This window comes from Mixophyes fleayi, chromosome 1 (genome assembly GCF_038048845.1).
Source record: "Mixophyes fleayi isolate aMixFle1 chromosome 1, aMixFle1.hap1, whole genome shotgun sequence".
Lineage (NCBI taxonomy): Eukaryota > Metazoa > Chordata > Amphibia > Anura > Limnodynastidae > Mixophyes > Mixophyes fleayi.
The window spans coordinates 144,624,523-144,645,598 of record NC_134402.1 but is presented as its reverse complement, the minus strand read 5'-3'; the positions used below and the strand labels follow the sequence as shown (position 1 = coordinate 144,645,598).

Sequence of the window (21,076 nt, the reverse complement as noted above, 5' to 3'; positions counted from 1 at the left end):
CAGTTTTATAAAGATAACTTCCAACTCATCATAAAACAAAATCTGTAATGACCCGAGAAAGTTCAAAACAAATTTCTTCTGGATAGGGAGGACAAATTTTATCAAAATTTTTTTTTTTTCAGAGAATCGTGTATCGACCATACCCATCTTTAGCCCACATTGTTGGTTCTAGACCTACAGCATCTGATAAGAGACATTGTGTGGGGTGGGAAGTGACCTCGCTTTAAACATGACACACTACACGGACGCAGACTCACATTTTTCTACATACTACCATGCTATTATGAGTGGTAGGATCCTTGAGTGGAAAATTTCGAGGGAGGACTAGTAGTGAGTGGCAATAAAGGAATGTTATCTACAATCTCTCACAGCAATATTACCATAGCTGCACAGTTTACCACTCTTTCGACAACCAACAATTTGCCCTACCCTTACCCAGTGGGGTAAACTGTGGACGGATAGGGCTTGTTAAATTGTGGTCTCAAGCTGGGATCATACATACTGGCCAGCTGGTGAACTCTTCATGTGTACCTTCATTTGAAGGCACACAAGCCAAATTGTTTTATCTGGAGATTGCACAAAATTTCTGTGTTAAGTAATTTCATTTTCTCAGCAGAAACTCGTAGGGAAACAAGTAGAGAATTGACAATATTTGAATTGATGTGATTGACACCTGCTTGCCCTTCTCATTTACTCTCCAACATATACAAATTGCTAATTGGGAATATTTTCTGTTCATTACCAAAATTCACTATGGATTTGGAAATGGGACTTGGGTGGTGTAGTTAGAGAAAATAACTGGCTGGAAGACTCAAGTGTTCAACAGATGATATCAATGCCCTAATCTTATTGCTAAAATTTATCAAAGGGTCACATGTTTATCTCTTAATTTAATGTGACATTGAATCATAGCTCCCATCCCTTGCCAACTGTCAGGGAATTCCTTTGATGTTAAAAGCTGTGTGCTGGTAAGACAACCCAGATAAAATGCATAGCAATGATCATGTTAAGATTCAGAATTCATTCATGTTTATATTTAGCATAAGACTGGACAGAAGGGGCAGACTTGGCATAAGTTGAACAACTTAAAATGTATTGCAATATGTGAAACGAAGATTTTCTGTCTTTGGTACAGACTGCTGCTTAAAGTAGCTAGAATAGCAACAGTGTCTTTGATGAAGGAAGAGGCTCAATGTCTTTATTTACATAAAGAAATTATACCATTTTTTGTATCCCAGTTTTCATTTCATAACATTCATTAAATAATTGAGGTAGAGCACAATTTTCAGTTACAATTAATAGGCAAAGCTAGAAAGTCATAGCCAGCAGAAGACTGGAGAGTATTATTCATTGGTACTGGTGCTTGATTCCCATGTGACTGCTGGTTAGTCAAGGTGTTTGATATAGCTAATAAATTTATAGTCAACCAATGAGGTCATATAGTGGATTTCCAGGCAGGCCCTCCACAGTACAGTACAATAGTGTACCGTAGCATTCTTCGTAAACAAGTTTGCTTTTTTTTGTAGCAACACCAGCACGGTAAAAATTCTCTGGATATCTGTTCTCTGTATGTATAGATAAGAACACAATACAACTTCTCTTGGTCTGTATGCTGAGTAGACTTCTAAAAGATCAGTTCTTAAACTGGATGTATGGCATGAGGTCTACCAATTTTACAATGTGGTTGATGGGGAAGGGAGGTGCGCTAAGCACTTCAGAAGTGTCCTCAGCTCTATTTCCCCTCCCCTAAAATCATCCCTTCAATGCTGTACGACATTGAAAGGCCATCACTCAGTGCAAAATTTCTCCGAAGGATATTCTTATTCTGTATGTTGAATGTAATTCTTAGTATTATTTGTTGTACTAAATATATGGCCAACTCCAGGGCTGCCAAGAGGAATTCAGGGCCCGGGTACAACAAATTCATGGGGCCCCCCTCATAGTCGACTAAGCGCAAAAAATTTCGGGGGTGTGGTCATACATTTAGGGGCGTGTCAATGTGCCGTTGGGGCGTGGCTAGCCTACCGACGGCGCAAAATTTTTCGGAGGTGTGTTCATGCATTTGGGGGCGTGGTAAATGCGCCATTGGGGCGTGGCTAGCATCAAAATCACTAGGCTCTCAATTCGCTGGAGCGTCACATATGTCCAAGCACTCCTGACTTTCAGGACATCTAGCACCACAGTGTAGTATACAAAGAATGCAGTGTGTACACAAACAGTTCAGTCTTGGCCTGCACCTTACATTGGGCACAACACTCACCAAAAATTGGTATTGTCCCTACTAGAATCACAACATTTCACACACTGTGCTGCTCTCTCCTACCTGTTCTTCTCACTTTCTCCACCTGTGGCTGCTGCTTTCTTTTGTTGCGGCTTGTCCGGATCCTGCAATGTTGAAGGGCCTATTTGGAAAAAATGGCTACATTTAGAAAATTACAGCCAGCCCCGGCGTTAAATCAATAGCACCCACAATTGATAATTAGGTCTTCCTCCAGCCCCAACATTAAAATAATAGTATTCACATTTAATAAATAAACCTATTTCCCTTCCTGCAAACAGCCCCAGCAATACCTATTTCCTGCAACCATCACTGCCATTAAATAATTCATAGTCACATTTAATAAATAGACCTCATTCTCCCTAAACTCACCCCAACATTCAATAGCCCCCAAACCTCCCCATCTTAAATTAATAGTCCCCACTATTAAATTGCCTCACCATCACCCTACAAACAAAATAGCACCTATTAATTAGCCACCACCTACCTCACACACTACATTGCAACAAGCCCCCTGTGCCATCACACACATTACTGTGCCCCTTCATTACAACTACACTGTGCCCCCTTATGCTCACACTGTGCCCTCCATGCTGCTCTCCCCCCTTCTTTTTCCCTCTGTGCCTTTCTCCCCCTTTTTTTCACTCTGCGCCTCTCTTCCCATTTTATTTTCCTCTGTGCCTCACTTCCCATTTTATTTTCCTCTGTGCCTCTCTTCCCATTTTATTTTCCTTTGTGCCTCTCTTCCCCTTTTATTTTCCTTTGTGCCTCTCTTCCCCTTTTATTTTCCTCTGTGCCTCTCTTCCCATTTTATTTTCCTTTGTGCTTCTCTTCCCCTTTTATTTTCCTTTGTGCCTCTCTTCCCATTTTATTTTCCTCTGTGCCTCTCTTCCCCTTCTTTATAGTACTGTCCCTTTCTGTTCTTTCCTCCTCTTGCCTCTCCATTTCTTTGCTTACCTTTGTCAGCTTCTTTCTTTTCTTCTCTTCTCTTCTGTCTTCATGCTGCTTTCTTCATGCTGGCTGCGGCGCTCCTCACTGACTGACGGGCGTGACTTGATGACATCACGCCCGACAGTCAGTGTGAATGGTGCAGAGAAGAACGAGGAGGGACGCGGCGCCGATCACGTGAGTATTAATTTTTTTTGGTTTGTTTTTTTTGTCCCAGCTCCCCCCACCAACGATCTTGCCTGACCGACCCCCGCCCCCCCCCCCCCCCTCCCGCGGAAAAAAAAAAATTAAAATGAAAAGACGGAAGATGAAAAAAAAAACCAACAAAAAAAAACAAACAAATTTGCAGCGAAGGCCCGGTCCGGGCCCCCTGGCAAGCCCGGGCCCGGGTAAAATGTACCCGCTCCCCCCCCCCTCTCGGCGGCCCTGGCCAACTCTACAGTACCACTAGTGATGCATGCAATTCTTCTTCAGTTGAGAAGTTGTAGTAGATTTACACATTCTAAAAAGGAATAGTGAATGTGTTACACATAGCAACCTCAGCTATACACAGTTTTGTATTTGGCATGATTTAGTAACAATAACTACAGTATTGAGACAGTAAAACACTTTTCTTTATTGAAAAGTCTGTGAAAGAAGCTATAACAGCAATAGTTATTCAGTGATTCAATATAAAGTGTATGCCCTGGTAGCAGGGATTTTCCCTTCATGCTTCATATAAATCAGGCCTGTCCAACCTGCGGCCCTCCAGATGTTGTGAAACTACAAGTCCCAGCATGTCCTTCCAGCTATCAACAGGTTGTCTACAGGCAAAGCATGCTGGGGCTAGTAGCTTCACAACACCTGGGGGGCCGCAGGTTGGACAGGCCTGATATAAATGAAAGAGTGTACAAACTTTGCTTTTCATTCTGCTCATGGCAAATAACTTCTATAATGGATGAAGAAATTAAGTCTGCTTGCAAATACTGCTGCACTATTCAAATGATCATAAATCATGATTTTTATAGTCAGCAAAGCTTTAAAAGGGTGGGGTACAGAATAATGATGCCGATTATTCTGACAAGACTTACCCCCGACGTCCTCCCACCGAAGTGCTCCTTCCCCACGAGGCTCCAGGATGAGTGATGTGCCTGGAAGCAATCACAATGAATGAAGATACTGCTGCAACTTGATGACGTCCCTGCCATCACAGTGGGCAGTGACGTCATCAAGTTGCAGTGGCTTCTTCATTCATCGTGATTGCTTCCAGTCGCTTGGCACCAGGGCCTGATTAAGGGTTCTGGCCGCCCTAGGCTAATACGGCCGCAGCGCCCCCCCCCCCCCCCCCTCCTCCGAATATATAGGTGTATAGGAACACTCCTGAATATGAATGTTCAGGTGTATTCTCCAGCATTCAAATTTAGACAGATTGTGCAATTGTCTCTTACCTGTCCTTGCTCTTCTTTCTTGCAACTTTGTTATCCTCTCGTTGGCTTCTGGAAAGTTGGCGTCCTTTTTTGAAAATGCAAAAATGTATTATAATGCAAACCCTGAATGATTAGGCCCTTTAGTTAAAACAAAATACTCTATTATGGCCAGCTAAAAGTACCCCATTGGACAGGTATATATAAGCAATATCTGAATATTTGTTGTCAATCAAATACAAACCTCTACCAGCCCCATCTCACTAATATTTAGCATTCTAGTGATTGCTGAGACCACCCATGTGACCACCACACAATCATGAAATTCTGCCCCCCAAAGCTGCTCTATTTTTTAAAAAGCCCCTGCAGCCATTTTCCTTAACCACAACCCCCCCGCACAGCCATTTTCCTTAACCCCTGCTGCAGCCATTTTCTTTACCTCCCACCCTGCATCCATCCCCCTTGCAGCTATTTTCCTTACCTCCACTCTGCTAGCTAGCTATCCCCCCCATCACATCAAAACTCCCCCAGTCACATATATCAGCCCCCCCTCCTCTGCCCTCCTTCATACATATCAACCTCTCTACCTCCCTATAGATTTTCATGGCAGCCCCCCCTCCCACCCTATAGATTTGTATGACAGCCCCCCTCTCCCTCCCTATACATATGCATGACAGTCCCCCCTCTCCCTCCCTATAGATATGCAAGGTAGTCCCCCCCCTCCCTATAGATATGCAGGGTAGTTCCCCCCCTCCCTATAGATATGCAGGGTAGTTCCCCCCCCCCTTCCTATAGATATGCAGGGCAGTTCCCCCTCCCTATAGATATGCAGGGCAGTTCTCCCCCTCCCTATAGATATGCAGGGCAGTTCCCCCCCCTCCCTATAGATATGCAGGGCAGTTCCCCCCCCCCTCCCTATAGATATGCAGGGCAGTTCCCCTCTTCACTTACCTGCAGTTGTGCCAGCGTCACTCCTCTCCTCAGATCAGCAGATAGGAAGTGAAGACGTTCTGCTTCCTGTCTGCTGCACAGAAACAGGCAGCCTGGCGATTGGCTGTGTGTTGCTAACCACTGACCACCAATGCTTTTGATCGTTGAGTCCTCCACCCCCCCCGCGGCGACCCCCCCCCCCCCCCCCGCGCGGCGATCCCGAGTGGCGACCCCCCCCCCTCCCCCACCCCGAAAAAAAAAATGAATGAAGAAAAAAATACCCACAGTGCAGCGCCCCCCGGGACCCAGCGCCCCAGACTGCAGCCTGGTCAGCCTAGTGGTTGATCAGGCCCTGCTTGGCACATCAGTCGTCCTGGAGCCTCGTGAGGAAGGAGCACTTCTGTGTGAAGGTGTCAGGTAAGTCTTGTCGGGGTAGTCAGAATCGATATGCTGACTACCACCGCTTTAAAAAGGTAATTAGTTAAGTAAGCTTTCATTTACAGATATTTAGTACACGTTTGAATTATGGGCCAAGTTATTAAAGTTTAGCATGTACTGGTTACCCCCTTCCGCCTTTTTCTAAGCAGAAAACATTCACTCATGTGATAAATCTCAGTCTTTAAAAAAATCACATATTATTTTTGTACTTCACTGCAGTAAAGCAGGTTTATGTGCATACCGGCTTCCTTATATTTATCTTTCATCAATACCATTTTTTGATAAAATGAAATTGATCTCTCTGGACAAAGGAGTACAGTATTGTTGTCCAAAGATGTGAGATCGTATTATACATGATTGTGGAGAATATATGTCTAGGTAATACGCTTTCCAACTCTCCTGGAGTTGGAAACTACTGAATACCACGTAGGTCTCCCAGACTCAAGGGGAGCAATCCATTCTCCCGCATCCTGTTAACGTCCTAGTGAAGTGGGCAAGATGGGAACCTCCATGAAGTTATTGGTGTCATTTTAGCCCTGCCCCCTGTGGCCAAATGCAGTCATGTCATTTTGGGCCAAAAATTATGCGATTTGCTGCTCCCAACTCTCCCCTGTTCTCACTTCACCTCCTCTCCAGTAAAAAGGTCAAAAAGTATGGGCAATATAAGAAATAAAGACACAGTATTTATAAGCCTTTTTTTTTTATTATAATTCACCTCTAACACAACCTATTTGAATGTCGCAAAAAAGTTTAATGCGTTGATAAACGAATATCATGTTTCGTTTAAAGACACCAATAGGAGTTCATCAGAGCAGGTTCTTCAAAACATCAACACGGTGCGGATACTGAAGAGAAAGCACATTGATATACGTTAATAAACATACCTCACATACCTGTTATTAATTACAGTGAATGAGTGACTGCCAGATAATTTAGGGCTTGCTTTTAGAGTGGGGCATATGTTTTAAGGGTATGCAAGTGGAAGTTGGTTACATACGTATAGGACACCCCTTAGAGATGCAGCCTAATTAAATAAATGAACACTTTTTGTCTAAAGACAAAAAAAATCCCTCCATTATACTGTGAGCTCACTAGTGATTCTTGAACAGCCCATGTATTGTTTCTAGAGATGGCTTGCTGAATTTGCATTTTTGATGAAGCCAGTTCTACCATATTCAAGCTGGTTCCCTCTTAAATGGATACATTTTAACAGTTTTAAAGGATGAACCTCGAACATGAACAACCAATACGAATTCTAAACCTTGACGTTCAGGAGGGAAGAGTGTTGAAATACTGTTCTACTATTTAAAAATCTTAGTGTTTAAAATAATTAAAAAAAAAACTATTTTTAACAAGACTACAAACTTAAAATGAACCTTAAGCAACGAATTTAGAATGCAAACTGCAATGCAATGCCGTAATTTTTGAACCACAACTTCTAATTGATAGTTGTGCCACAAATTATGTTTGCGGCCATTAATCCAGGAAAATGCAATAGAATTTTGAACTGGTTAGAGGTTGTCAAGCATTTTTAACACTCCTTCATTAACGAGCTATATTTTTAGAATGATACAGATACAATAATGAACACATATCTACAGTACATACAAGTGACATACCTTTCTCCTTTACGCAGAAGTTCAAATCCTTCATTGATTTTGTCAAATGGCAAGTTGTGTGTTATGAGCCCATCAAATTCAAATTTCTTATTTATATAATCACACACCAGTTTTGGCACATCATCTTTGCTCTTCCAACCTGTAAGATAAAGCAAAGATTACATTGGGCGTTTAATTGTTATAAAATTGTATTTAAAATAAAGTGACATCTCTCCAACATTTGAACTTATTGAAGTAAAAATTACAGCTGAAACTTTTTGGTGTACATAATTACCAACAGGCATTCTCCCTATCCTAAAGAGCCTACCTGTTCACTGCCAAATTAATTTACTGCTAAATCTCCTGGATACATTGCAGTTTATACTAATGTATATATAAAATGAATAATTATTACATGCATAGAATATATGAATGCAACTTCCACAAAAAAATAAATAAAAAAAAACCACCCCTTACGTTAAACATTATATTGTACGGGCAAAGTGTATTTCTGTGTTATAATATGATTTGTTATTGTTCTACCCCCAGAATAGTGCCCCCGATCAGTTACATAAGGAGCCCAGAACACTTGTGTCAGCCCCCACCAACCCTGATCTCTAGCTCTGCAACTTGCTCATAGCGAGGGGAAGGAACTGTAGAGAGCCATTATTTCTAGCTAACAGCTTCTTCATTGACTGTTCATAGCTTTAGACAGGGACCTGTACAGGGTCCTGTCTCATACTATGAACTAAGCAACCTGAGGAGCCATTTGCAAAGTGTAATTGATGGCTCAATGTAATTTACTCCTATCAATGAGCAAATCAGTGAAGTGCCTAATAGTGAGTACAGGGAGGGAGTTTTGGAGGTCTAGCCAGCAGATATTGAAGGTCTGCTTTACACTGGTTATCAGATTTTAAATCTATTATACACTACACACCAGAGATTGGAGGGCTGTTTTATATACTAGTCCCAGATTGAGAGTCTGCTTTGTGCATAAACCCCCAGAATGGACACTGCATTATACAGTTGTGATAGTCAATTCTGGAGAATAGTGTGTGTGTGTGTGTGTGTGTGTGTGTGTGTGTGTGTGTGTGTGTGTGTATGATCTATATATTTGCCAGTAGATTTACCTTAGTTTTGCTTAGTTAACACCAGAATGGTCCTTTGTATACTAGTCACCAGAGAGGACTATTGTAGACACAGAAATGAAGTGTGGGACAGATGAGAGGCCCTTTTTATCAGGTTATATGGATGCCCTAGGATTAGTGATGCTTCTCTCATAAACCATAATAAAAGGACATCAGGGCTGCCTATTTCAAGCATCACACTTTTAGACCTTCATTCCGTATTTACAAATATGGTTTACAGCCACCTTGTGCAGTTTGGATTTATGTGGGACTTTAAAGACAAATCTGGTATGGCTACTGAAATGTGTATTCTCTATTCCTTGCAGTTCATCATCACTATTTTCTTGAGACTCTTGTTACTTAATATTCATTTGATATCAGTTATGGAATAAAAGTTACATAACCCAGTAGACAATCATTTGTGCATTTATTCAACATTTACATATTTCATGTTCTGATACTTCAATCTCATATCACAGAAATGCATGTAATATTATTACCTCCAAACACAGCTCCTACCAGCATACGTCCAGTGAGAATCAGTAATGGATCAAAAGTCATCTTAGCAGTTGATGGAGCCAATCCAACAATTACTGTTTTTCCACAGCCAAAGTGAGAAGATTGAAGAGCTGAAGTCTAATTAAATTACACACAATTAAACATTCACCTAGTGTTAATGTTGAGAAACACATTTACATACAATTCAGAAAAAGGATTCTCCAAAACTAAAAAAAATAAAAAAATTATACACAACCTGTGAAATATCTGCAGCATTTTGATGTGAATTCCCTTTTCATTCTGCAACTTGAGGTCTATGGACCTGATGCAAACTTTTTTTGTGTAATACACACATTTTGGTACAGTGCATGTGCACAAAAAATGCGCAAGTCCCTATGTAGACTCATCTACACTTCGACTTATATTTACAGAGGTGGACAATGGAAGGTTCGTATAGACGACTACAATAAAGTCGTGTTCACGTAAAAGCAACAAGTCTGACTTGGACATAGATGCATATGTGCCTGTTAGATGGCATTTGTCTTTCAAGTGCTGGAGGGCAGATTCAAAATGTGTACATGAACCTGGCACATATGCGTTCAATGCAAACCTGGGGTCATCGCTAAATGCATCCTGCACAGATCCCCAAAAAAAATTATTGTTATATCCTGATGCTAAAAATAGCCTGTGTCTAATCTGAATAAAAAGGCACTAGCTTGTATTGGAAACTTGTTCTAGTTACATCTGACCTGCTCACCGGGTACTTTTAACCAGGTGAGAGCAAACAAACATCTTGCTTCATAGACCTGCTTGTAACATTCAATATTTCTGTATTCCTGTATTCCTGTGACCTGCAGATTAGACCCCAAATCTAATCCGTTCCCAGTTGTTTTGAGGTTTGGACCAAAGTTTTCTAGTACCACTGCTCTGCCTGCTACCCTGCAGCACTGGCCAGTGTGATAAGCCAGGGGGGGGGATCTATCCACAGCCTCCATGATCCATAGTAAGAGGTCAGGAGTACCAGCCCAGGTACACCAGTAACAGGGTACACTTGCTGTGTCAGTTATCCAGAAGAAACCCGGTACTGGATGCCAGTAAGAAGTCCACTGGTGGCAGCACATGTAAGCTCATCCTACTGCAGCAAGAAGGCGCATTTGGAATAACAAAAGGGAAAGGCGGCAAAGTAAGCCCAGCCAGTTCCCAGCAACAGACAGGGTGGCATAGGCGGTCCATCCTGTCACACCCGTCTTTTGCTTGCCTTGTGGAAAGTGTGAGAGGCGTCTCCCTAAGGTTTGTGGGGGCATCTCACTTCTATTAATTACTGATGTTGGCAAGTTTTGTTTTTTTTCTTGGTATTCTTGCAGCTATCAGTCTGGTAAGCTGCATGGAGATGCATCAGTCCATCAGGAGAAGCAAATTCATCTAAAGAGTGCAAATTTGCATTTAGACAAACCATGCTACAATGCAAGGGGCTTAAATTCTAGTTTTGTTTTGCATTTAGTGAAATTGCTGGCTGATTTCGCGTGCATATTATAATGTGCAGTTTTGCTTTTTTACATTGGTAATTAAAATTGAAAATAGAGTGTGGGGGATCCGCGCTATCCGCGTGATGGATGAAAATAGGCAGCCGGAGGAACAGATAAAAGGGTGGTCTCGACCCCTAGGAATAAACAACAATGGATTCCCCAGCGCAATAGAGGGATACAAGGGATAGTGTAAATAAGAGGCAATATAAAGTACAAATATGTAAAAATGTAAAAAAACAGTTATGGATGCCAATATTGGGCTAAATGTGGACTTACTATTAAAATTAGGCAGGTATCTCTAGAAGATGTGGTATCCATATGTATGTATGGGGCTGGTTACTGATTGTACTGATTGTTACTGATTATAGCCTCACAATCCAATGTAGCAACCGCCACTCAAACAGTGCTGTTAAAACAATGTCACAATAAAAACAAAAGGCCACAAGTCTGGGAAGGTTGGGTAGTGCACTTACCTCCCTCCCCAGATGGTGTGTCCAGATAATCTATGCAGAAGATCCTCCTTCCAAATAGCGATCCCGCTCCTGGCCGGTGTGTGCTTCTAACGATGTATCAAAAAACAAACTCAAAGTCTCTATCTGCAAATATTCACAACACCATACTCGGTAGGACAATACCATAGGTTAATCCATGTTTGATTGGCGGTTGCTACATTGGATTGTGAGGCTATATGCAATCAGTAATTAAAATTGAACTATGATGTCCCCCTCCCTCACTACGGTATACACATTTTAAGTCTGCTCCCCCAGCAGTGCAACATTGTTTTGTCAAGGTGCAAAACTGCACCCTCAAACTGTATTTTCTCCTAACTAATTTATCCTTGAATGTATCCATTTATAATGAATAAAACAATTCTAGTTTGTGAAATAAATACACTTATCCAATCATTTTTTAAGACATGTCTTCTACTAACCATGACTGTAGTGTTTCCAACCACCTCAAACGCATAATCCACTCCATCATTAGTCATCTGTGCCAGAACTTCATGGATGGGAAGTTTGTAATCTTTTGGGTTGATACATTCAGTGGCTCCAAACTCCTTGGCCTTTGCAAATTTATCGTTGTTTAAATCAACTCCAATAATTCTGGAAGCACCCGCTACTTTACATCCGATAACCACAGACAAGCCGACACCCCCTAAACCAAATACTGCACACGTAGAACCAGGCTTAACCTGTAATAGATAGAATATCGCTTATTGAACCTCTGACAAAGTGATACTATGTCTTTACTAAAGAGTGCAAATTTCCATATCTAGTAGTTTAAAAAAAAGAAAGAAAGAAATACATAATATTCATGATATATGGCTTTCCCTAGATTCTATAATCATCTTCTTACTGATAATAAATTATTATATCACTGAGAAGCTTTGGTAGAAAAAGACTGAATTCCCTAAATAAAGGTCAGATATTTACTGCCTGCACCTCTTCTGTTCTATAAACCAGGAGGATATTTTGGAAGCAAGACAGGTATGTTATATATCTCTTTTGATGAAGTCCTGCAACTATACAAACAGCAGTGTTACGAAAGCGTGCATCAGCTAATACAGCATGGTGTCCTATCCCTTTGCCGTCTTCTAGTCTTACAATGGCAGAAGTAGGTCAGCTGTGCAAGTCAACAACTGAATAGCTTTATCATCAAATATGGCGAATGCCTATCTGTGGGAAAGCTGTATGGACAACATTGGGCTGACCAATTGAAGGACCATCTGGTCCTCCTGTGACCCCAACCTGGCTATTTTAGATATGTCACATCTCCCACCACTTCAGTAGCTGGTAGAGAGAAAGTACACAGCGTCACAGTAACCCCTCTACTTGCTAACTTTGTTGGGATGCAATAATAATGACCAACTAGTTTTTCACTAATCAGAGTGCACTTTAAGTGTTAGGAATGATCCACGTGATCATGACAACTTTCAAACACTTCCACTAGGAAAGAGTACACTGCTGGAGCCAAGCAGAACCATAGACAGAAGCAGAAAGCACCAAGTACCTGTAACCACCAAAGATCTTTATTTGACAATGTACCTCCAGCAATAATTAGAGTGCATACCTAGTCAGGGATTTTGGTTCTATACTGTGCCAAGATGCTGTCCGTATTGTATATAGGTTACCAGAATGTGATTTATGGGCCACTAGAATGCTGTATGTATTGCATAAAGGTCAGTAGAACAACTGTGCATTGTATATTGGCCAATAGAATAGGCTCTCATTGAATACTGTTTAGATGGGGCTGTAATGTATTTTTCATATATTTTACTAGCTGTGTAAAACAATGCCTAAATTAAACAAGACACCATATTTTTTCTACCAAGCCTTTTGTTGCAAAATCTCCCATTGTTCCAGGTCTGCTTTTTATGAATCACTAAGCGTGACACAGGTCCTGCACACAATAAGGAAAAAGTTATTTGGAGGAAGTCAGTTTATATGACAATGCTATGACATCCCAATGCATGTCATGACTGGGTACACCTCCTCCAATAACTGCAGGCCCATGCAAACATCTGATGTCCAAGTAAGCTGGGGCTCAGATTGGCAAGCAGTATCGTCATTGTATGTGGATAAAACAGTAATACTCCAGACAGAATGTGCACAAATAGCACTCATACTGGCTCATATTCTGGTCAGGACACTGTGTATATGGGTTAGCACAGCAGAAAAATTAGCATATTTGGGCACTGCTGAGCACCATATGTACATCACCACAATGCTTATGTGTATATTGTCAAGCAAGGACATCATTGTCACCATGTATGTGGGCATTGCTGGGCATATGATGTATTTGGACACATTATGCATGCACAACACTGTGGGCACAATGTGTAGCTAGTGCTGCAAGACAGAATGTGTATCTGGACACTACCAATCATACTGTATATTTGGACAATGCTAGGCAAGTGTGGCCACAAAATATGTGAGCAGAGCTATATAAAGTAATGAGTATGAGGACACTGCTGGGCAAGACTGCATCCATATTGGTAAATGTGGATATTTTAGGTGGGGGGGCTTAAATAAACATATTTCACCTTTTGTATATTCAGACTAATTCCTTCAAAAGCCCACCTATTATTAAACATGCGTGATAATACTCAAATTAAAAAAAAAACCTTATTCATGGCCTAGTGGTAAGGGGTATTATAAGACATCATTGCAGGTGTAAGGACTACAATGACAGAACAGTGGAAGACAGAACCACCCAAGCTTTACATAGTTAGACAATATAAACTACTACATGTCTGTAATTGCCGTGTACTCAGCACTATTAATCAGAGGTGCTTTCTTGCACCTGCCTGAAACTAGATATCAATCTATTGTTAAACTAGAGTAGTGCTATCCAATATTACATGATGAGGGCAGCATTTAAGTATTTTCTCATGGGCCTCATGCTAATGAAATAAAACCTTATGTTCAGTCAATGGAGGCACTTACAGATGATGGGAGTCACACAAACACATGAGGTACCTAAAACAGGGGGATAGAATTTTAAACTAGTAACCAAGGAGAACTGCAGAATGTGCTTTCTGTGTCTAGCTACAGATACCATTTCTTGTATCCAGTGAACTGAATGGCCACAGGCACCACCAAAAGAAGAGTTGAGGGACACAGGAGGCAGAATGTCCATTTTTAAGTCCAAACCTTAACTTATATACATGTAAAAAGGATGCCAATCAGACACTCGCATAACGGTTTGTTTTAGAACTAATGACAGGAAAGTAAAGGAACCAAAGTGTACCACATGCATTTCTTTTACAGACTGGGAATAATGCACATTCAGAACTTACTTTACCAGTGTTCACAGCAGAGCCATATCCTGTTGAAAAACCACAGCCAATCAAGCAGACTTTGTCCAGAGGTGCATCCTTATGTATCTTAGCAACAGCAATTTCATCCACCACAGTGTACTCAGTAAAAGTGCTGGTGCTGATGAAGTGGTGAATAACTTTTCCCTTGCAGGTAAATCTGCTGGTGTTGTCCAATAACACTCCATTGTATTTACCAATACTGTTTAATATAAAGAATATATTTTAATAGCACTTCATCATTATGTCTTATGTTTTCACCAGTTTTTAAACATGCAAATTGTTACCCAATTTAAACATTTTATTTTACAGACTTTGGAATGGACTATTCACTTTTAAGCTTGGACAGCACGCTTATTTTGGCCGTTTGGACTGAATGCAAACATCATTGGGGTATTATAGCAATACATTATTTCTTTTAAAAGTAAAGTAAAATCACTTAACATATTGAAAAGTCCACATCCTCAACTGCCAGTTTTATAGCTGATTTACAGCTGTTGGCTCCAAAATGACGACAACAGAGCACATTTGTATAAAGACAGCAATTCATGATCAGAGTCCACCCTTTGATTTAGCAAACAAACTATTTTATAGAAAAGTTGGTGATTCAGCGCTCCCTACAAGTATGGATTGTGGACACTGCAGCCACGTGGGACCGAGGGGAAAAAGGGGGAAGGGGAAGGGAAAGGGAAAGGTTTGAAGGGTGGCTTAACCCTTAGATACAGTGGTAATAATTGTTAGTCCCTGGGCGCATAAACAATGTTACCTTGTAAAATATACAGTTTAATAAATAGTATACTTGCAATGCTCATGAAGTGCTGTACATAAATACATAAATAGCAGTGGTGAAATGACCTTATTGTGGTAGGTCACTAACAGCACATTACATACAATAAGCATAAATAGCAAGCATAGATAGGCAATAATTGGAGCAAAATACATAAATGATATTGGTGTACCAGCTGGTAGCCGATCGGGCTGACCGTGTGTGCAACAAGTGCTGAGTTTCAGTCTACGAGTCCAACACGTATCTTATGATAGTTGCAAACAATGTCCAATTGTGGATTTCATAAATCCATTCCTCCTGAGTGAGGATATGAAACAAGTGGAAATAATGCATACAGTGAATGATCCCCAAATAGGAATAGTTCAGTCCTGAGACAAATCCTGGTTTAGGAGCGGTTATAAATGCCAGACAGGTCCATCGGGTGAGCCCAAATGTGGAGACTGGTTAAAGGACTTACCCTTAGTGAAGCGGAATACAGTTCACATAGTTGTGGTTAATCCTAACCTGAATCGCTCCCTTGTGTTTTGGGCCCGTTGCCGTGGAGATGTTCTCGCGTCCTGCTGCCTGGCGGAAGTGTCCGTCTTGGAATGGATAATGTTGCGCATGCGACTATGATACCGCCGCTTGTAGCGGTGGGTTTGAATATGGTTGTTCACAGCAAAACTGCAAATAGCTGTGCAGTGTGTAGATGTGTGGCTTCAATCCGACGCGTTTCACCTCGGGGCTTCCTCAGGGATTGTAAAGGGGGGCCCGTTGATTAGCTTTTAATAGGCGCCCATGCTCCGGGTAGGCTGCTGATGGGACATATGACAACATAAATTACCTATCTTTGACAGACAGATGTTTCATCCAATGGGGGGAATCGCGATGAATAGATTTGCTCCTCACACTTTGGTTTATTTCTGCATTTATTTATGGTATACTACCAGTCTACCAAATGTAATCTTAGCCTTATAATTACTAATACATGATGTGGAAGATATAACTACAAACAGCTGGCTCAATACAAAAGGAGGAGCAAATCTATTCATCACGATTCCCCCCATTGGATGAAACATCTGTCTGTCAAAGATGGGACATATGACAACATAAATAACCTCTGGAGTGTGAAGAAGTGATAAGAGAGGAAGAGAGGAGGAGAGGCGGCGATCATTGGCTGAGCGCAGGGAGCGGGCAGGAGTGTGTATGAAGAGGAGGTTAGAGATGTAAGGGCAGTAGAGTGGGAGAGAACCTTGTATGTGGTGGTGAGGAGTTTGAAGAGGATTCTATAGGGGAAGGGAAGCCAGTGTAGGGCGAGGCAGAGAGGGGAGGCAGAGGAGGAGCGGCGTGAGAGGAAGATGAATCTTGCAGCCGCGTTGAGTATAGAGCGGAGGGGGGAGAGATGGGAGTGGGGGAGGCCAGTGAGGAGAAGGTTGCAATAATCCAGGCGGGAGATGATGAGTGCGTGGATGATGGTTTTGGTGGCATCCTGAGAGAGGAAGGGACGGATGCGGGCAAGTTGGAAGCGACAGGACTGGGCAAGGGAAAGAATGTGGGGGGCAAAAGAGAGAGAGGAGTCAAGAGTGACGCCTAGGCAGCGGAGTTGGGTGACAGAGGAGATGGTGGTGTTGTTTACGACAATAGAGAGGTCGTGATGGGATGGGAGTCTGGGCGGAGGAAAGACAATGAGTTCAATTTTGGAGATATTGATTTTAAGAAAACGCGCACACATCCAGGAGGAGATGGCGGAGAGGCAGTCAGATACCCGAGAGAGGAGGGTGGAGTAAAGATCAGGAGAAGAGATGTAGAGTTGAATGTCATCAGCATACTGAAGACCAAAGGAGGAGATGAGAGCACCAAGTGAGGAAGTATAGAGCGAGAAGAGTAAAGGGCCGAGAACAGAGCCCTGCGGGACTCATACAGGGAGAGGGTAGGGGGAGGAGGAAGAACCAGACGTGGATACAGAGAAGGAGCGGTTAGCAAGGTATGAGGTGAACCAGGCAAGGACAGAACCAGAGAGGCCAAGAGACAGAAGGGTTTGCAGCAGGAGGGGGTGGTCCACGGTGTCAAAGGCTGCGGAGAGGTCAAGGAGAATAAGTAGGGAGAAGTGACCCTTGGACTTGGCCAATAGGAGATCATTAGTAACCTTGGCCAGGGAAGTTTCAGTGGAGTGGAGGGGACGGTAGCCAGATTGGAGAGGGTCAAGGAGGGAATAGTCGGAGAGGTGTCTGGCGAGGCGGCTGCAGACAATCCGCTCTAGTAATTTGGAGGCATAGGGGAGTAGTGAGATAGGGCGATAGTTAGCAAGAGAGGTGGGGTCAAGATTGGGTTTTTTGAGGATAGGAGAGATAAGAGCGTGTTTAAAAGAGGAGGGGACTGTACCAGAGGAAAGAGATAAGTTAAAGAGGTGAGCGAGGTAAGAACAGGCAGTGGGAGAGAGAGAGCGAAGGAGGTGAGAGGGGATGGGGTCGAGAGGTCAGGTAGAGGGTGGGGAGGAGAGAATAAGGGAGCGGACTTCTTCACCTGTAGTGGGGCAAAAGGAGCACCAGAGTTGGTTGTTGGGGGGAGGTGAGGCAATGAGGGTGGCGGGGGAAGGGGAGGAGGATATGTTCAGTCTGATGGCCTCAATTTTGGACGAGAAAAATGTGGCGAAGTCAGAAGCGGTGAGGGAAGACGGGACAGAGGGGGGGGGAAAGAGTAGGGAGTTAAAGGTGACAAAGAGGCGGCGGGGATGGGAGGACTGAGAAGAAATGATGGACTTGAAGAAGGTTTGTTTAGCGAGGGAGAGGGCAGAGCAGAAAGAGGAGAGGAGGAATTTAAAGTGAAGGAAGTCAGCTAGGGAACGAGATTTTCTCCAGAGGCGTTCGGCAGTGCGAGAGCGAGAGCACGTCTCTTATATTCATCAGAATTCTTGTGTCAGTCCAACTTGTCAGGATTACTGCTGCCGAAAAAAGCCTACCCCACCTGGTTTGTGGATGAGTTTCCAAAAAAACAAAAAATTCAGTTCGGCACACTAAGGCAATACCAAGAGATTTGCAGAGCTCATCCTCCAAATGCCATAAATAACCTCATTTTTTTTAGGGTTGGGGATTAGCCCAATATACCTGTGAAGACAGCTGATGAATTATGAAACACCAAGTGGAACAAGCATTGGTAATAAAGCGGTTGGGGTACTAATAATCTTTTGGCAGAAGTTGACCTTTTTAGCTTGTACTGGTTTATGCTATTAAATATGTATTGTTAATATTTGCTTAAGATGCACAAATTACTAACTCATTTTTGTAGCATAGATTACTCTCCGGATTTAAGCAACATCTGCATTTTCCACACTGAGGAACAAACAGAGGGATGACTTTGTCACCTGCAGGAAAGAGAAAATAATATGATAGAAAATGCTCTTTAACAAATATAGTCTATAATGTATTTTGTCTATATATGACAGAAGTACTTTACTATCTTAATGGATTTTACATGCAGATATTCATTTGACTTAATACTAATTCAACCACAAGCCATAACTGTACAGGTTGTAGGCACAGTTTTAAAGGTATACAATAAATCTCAATAAGTTGAACGCTATATTGGTTGTATGAGTACCTGGCATTATATACTGATTAGTTAGAAACTGATCTCAACCATTCAGTCTATCAGATGCTGCCCTCTATGGGTATTGTAGGGAATGATTCAGTGCTCATTCTGATGTTGCATTCTAGCACACTGAATGCTCCTCCCACTTTCACAATCAGTGGTTGTGATATAATGCTATACTGTATATGGATAATATTTTGTGTGTACAACCTATGTAACAATAGTTGTACCTGGTTTAAGGTCAGTTACTCCTTCGCCTACACTTTCCACAATCCCAGCAGCTTCATGGCCTAATATTACTGGAAATTTCATGTCACTTATTGCCCCACTCATAACATGATCATCTGAGCGGCAGATTCCAGTAGCCACGATCTGTAGGAATGGATACAAATGTAAGATTTAGGAAATGCAAATAACCACATGCTCACAAATTTCGAGAAACAATTGTTAACTTAATAAAGAGAACAAAGAAAAAACTATTAACTAAACTTTTAATATTAAGTAAACACCTTGATGCGAACTTCACGGCATTTTGGCGGAGCAACTTCAATCTCTTCAATACTGAGTGGTTGGTTAGGTCCCCAGCATATTGCCGCCTTACATTTGATTGGCTAAAAGAAAAGAAACAAAATACAAATTATTAATAATGAACAACTATACTTAAAATGGAGAACACAAGTTTTGTGTATTTGTACAGAGTTACAGTGATATAATGAGCCCTTCAAGAACGATATTAATGACTCCATAAAAAACAAGAATCAATTTCTCATTCTCACTATGACTTCTCTTTGAAAAATAGACAAATGTTAGAAACATAGAATTTGACGGCAGATAAGAACCGCTTGGCCCATCTAGTCTGCCCATTGTTTTAGTAACCTATGGTAACCGTAAACCTTATTTGATCCCTTATTCTTTATAAGGAATGTATATTCTTCTGTCTATCCCAAGCATGTTTGAACTGCTCTACTGTATTAGCCTCTACCACCTCTGATGGGTGGGTTTGCACTACTTGATTCTTCACCATTCTAGACGCAAGTTCTTCTGCTAGAACAGTGATGGGCCCACTTCCTTACAAGAGGGCAACACATTATCCTTAATATCAGTTAATAAGTTAAAACAATATATTTAATCGAAGAAAGATACCCATCAGTAAAAACATAAGTAGGCATTTCAAACAAGTATCACCGGCTATAAACAAATCTGACAACAAAGCAGGGAGGAGCTGAGGTCGCAACACTATTCTAGAAGGTGGATTAAGGCATCCACTAATGTTATGTCCACAACAACGAGGGCACCCGTAATTTTGGAACAGAAAATCAGGACAAAGTATCAAAACTCTTTTGCTGAATATTCACCTTGGATAATATGTTCTGCTCTATTTTGTTCCTCCCAGAATTCAAATGACACCACAAAGCCAAATTAGTTTACACAATTGTCCCAGCTCTACTTAGAGACTATAAATTCCACAAAATGCTGAATTCACAATTTCTGAATGGCAACAATAGCATTCTACAGAAAGGCATTCCACGGAATGGTGAAGCAAAGATTGTATCATTGGAACGTCGTTACACTACAAAATGACCTGCACATCTGTTGCCACCTTTTACTTCCATTTAGATTGCCAAATGCAGTATAGAAGTTATAGTATCCGATTCCAACTATTCTTGTTTCTTATTTTGATGTAAAAGCAAATATGAAACTTGGTAAAGAGAATATGTGCAGTGACAAAAGCAGTGACTGTCCTTGCCCAAATAAAAGAAAATGAATAAGAACCCCAAATACCCCCATCAAGTTGAAGTGCATGGTCTCACGTTAGCAGCAGGGCTGTGTATATGTGGAACAAATGTAATTTGCACTTTTTTGCATTCTCTTATTAAACAGGAAGAAAACATTTTAAAAGAACTCTAGCCATAGATAAGTATGGTATAACATCCTCTCCCCCATCAGTAAGTAGGAATCTGATGGCCAGAAACAGGGTTCCAGTAATGTAGACTGGGATTCAGTAATGGTCCCATTTTCATGTTGCAGAAGGCAGCAATGCAATAATTAATTATTAATCAGTGGTAGAAGTGGACATTTAGAAGTGATGAAATGGAAAATGTAAGTGAACAGAATTTGATAGTTTTACAATCAAATGCCAGCCAACTTCATAATATTAA

General features: G+C 41.5%; 1 protein-coding gene across 2 annotated transcripts in view; it reads right to left on the bottom strand.

Moving 5' to 3' along the window:
- Nucleotides 1–6,680: 6,680 nt before the first annotated feature.
- The window catches only part of LOC142143461 (alcohol dehydrogenase 1), a 30,992-nt gene continuing 16,596 nt past the window's right edge, over nucleotides 6,681–21,076 (bottom strand). For both annotated transcript variants that reach the window (XM_075201315.1, XM_075201323.1), the window contains exons 2-9: nucleotides 19,427–19,528; nucleotides 19,148–19,289; nucleotides 18,603–18,690; nucleotides 14,546–14,765; nucleotides 11,678–11,938; nucleotides 9,223–9,358; nucleotides 7,617–7,755; nucleotides 6,681–6,842 (exon numbers count right to left, since the gene is read on the bottom strand). In XM_075201315.1, the coding sequence (XP_075057416.1) occupies nucleotides 6,818–6,842; nucleotides 7,617–7,755; nucleotides 9,223–9,358; nucleotides 11,678–11,938; nucleotides 14,546–14,765; nucleotides 18,603–18,690; nucleotides 19,148–19,289; nucleotides 19,427–19,528 (1,113 nt within the window). In that variant the 3' untranslated portion in view covers nucleotides 6,681–6,817. The remainder of the gene's footprint in view (nucleotides 6,843–7,616; nucleotides 7,756–9,222; nucleotides 9,359–11,677; nucleotides 11,939–14,545; nucleotides 14,766–18,602; nucleotides 18,691–19,147; nucleotides 19,290–19,426; nucleotides 19,529–21,076) is intronic.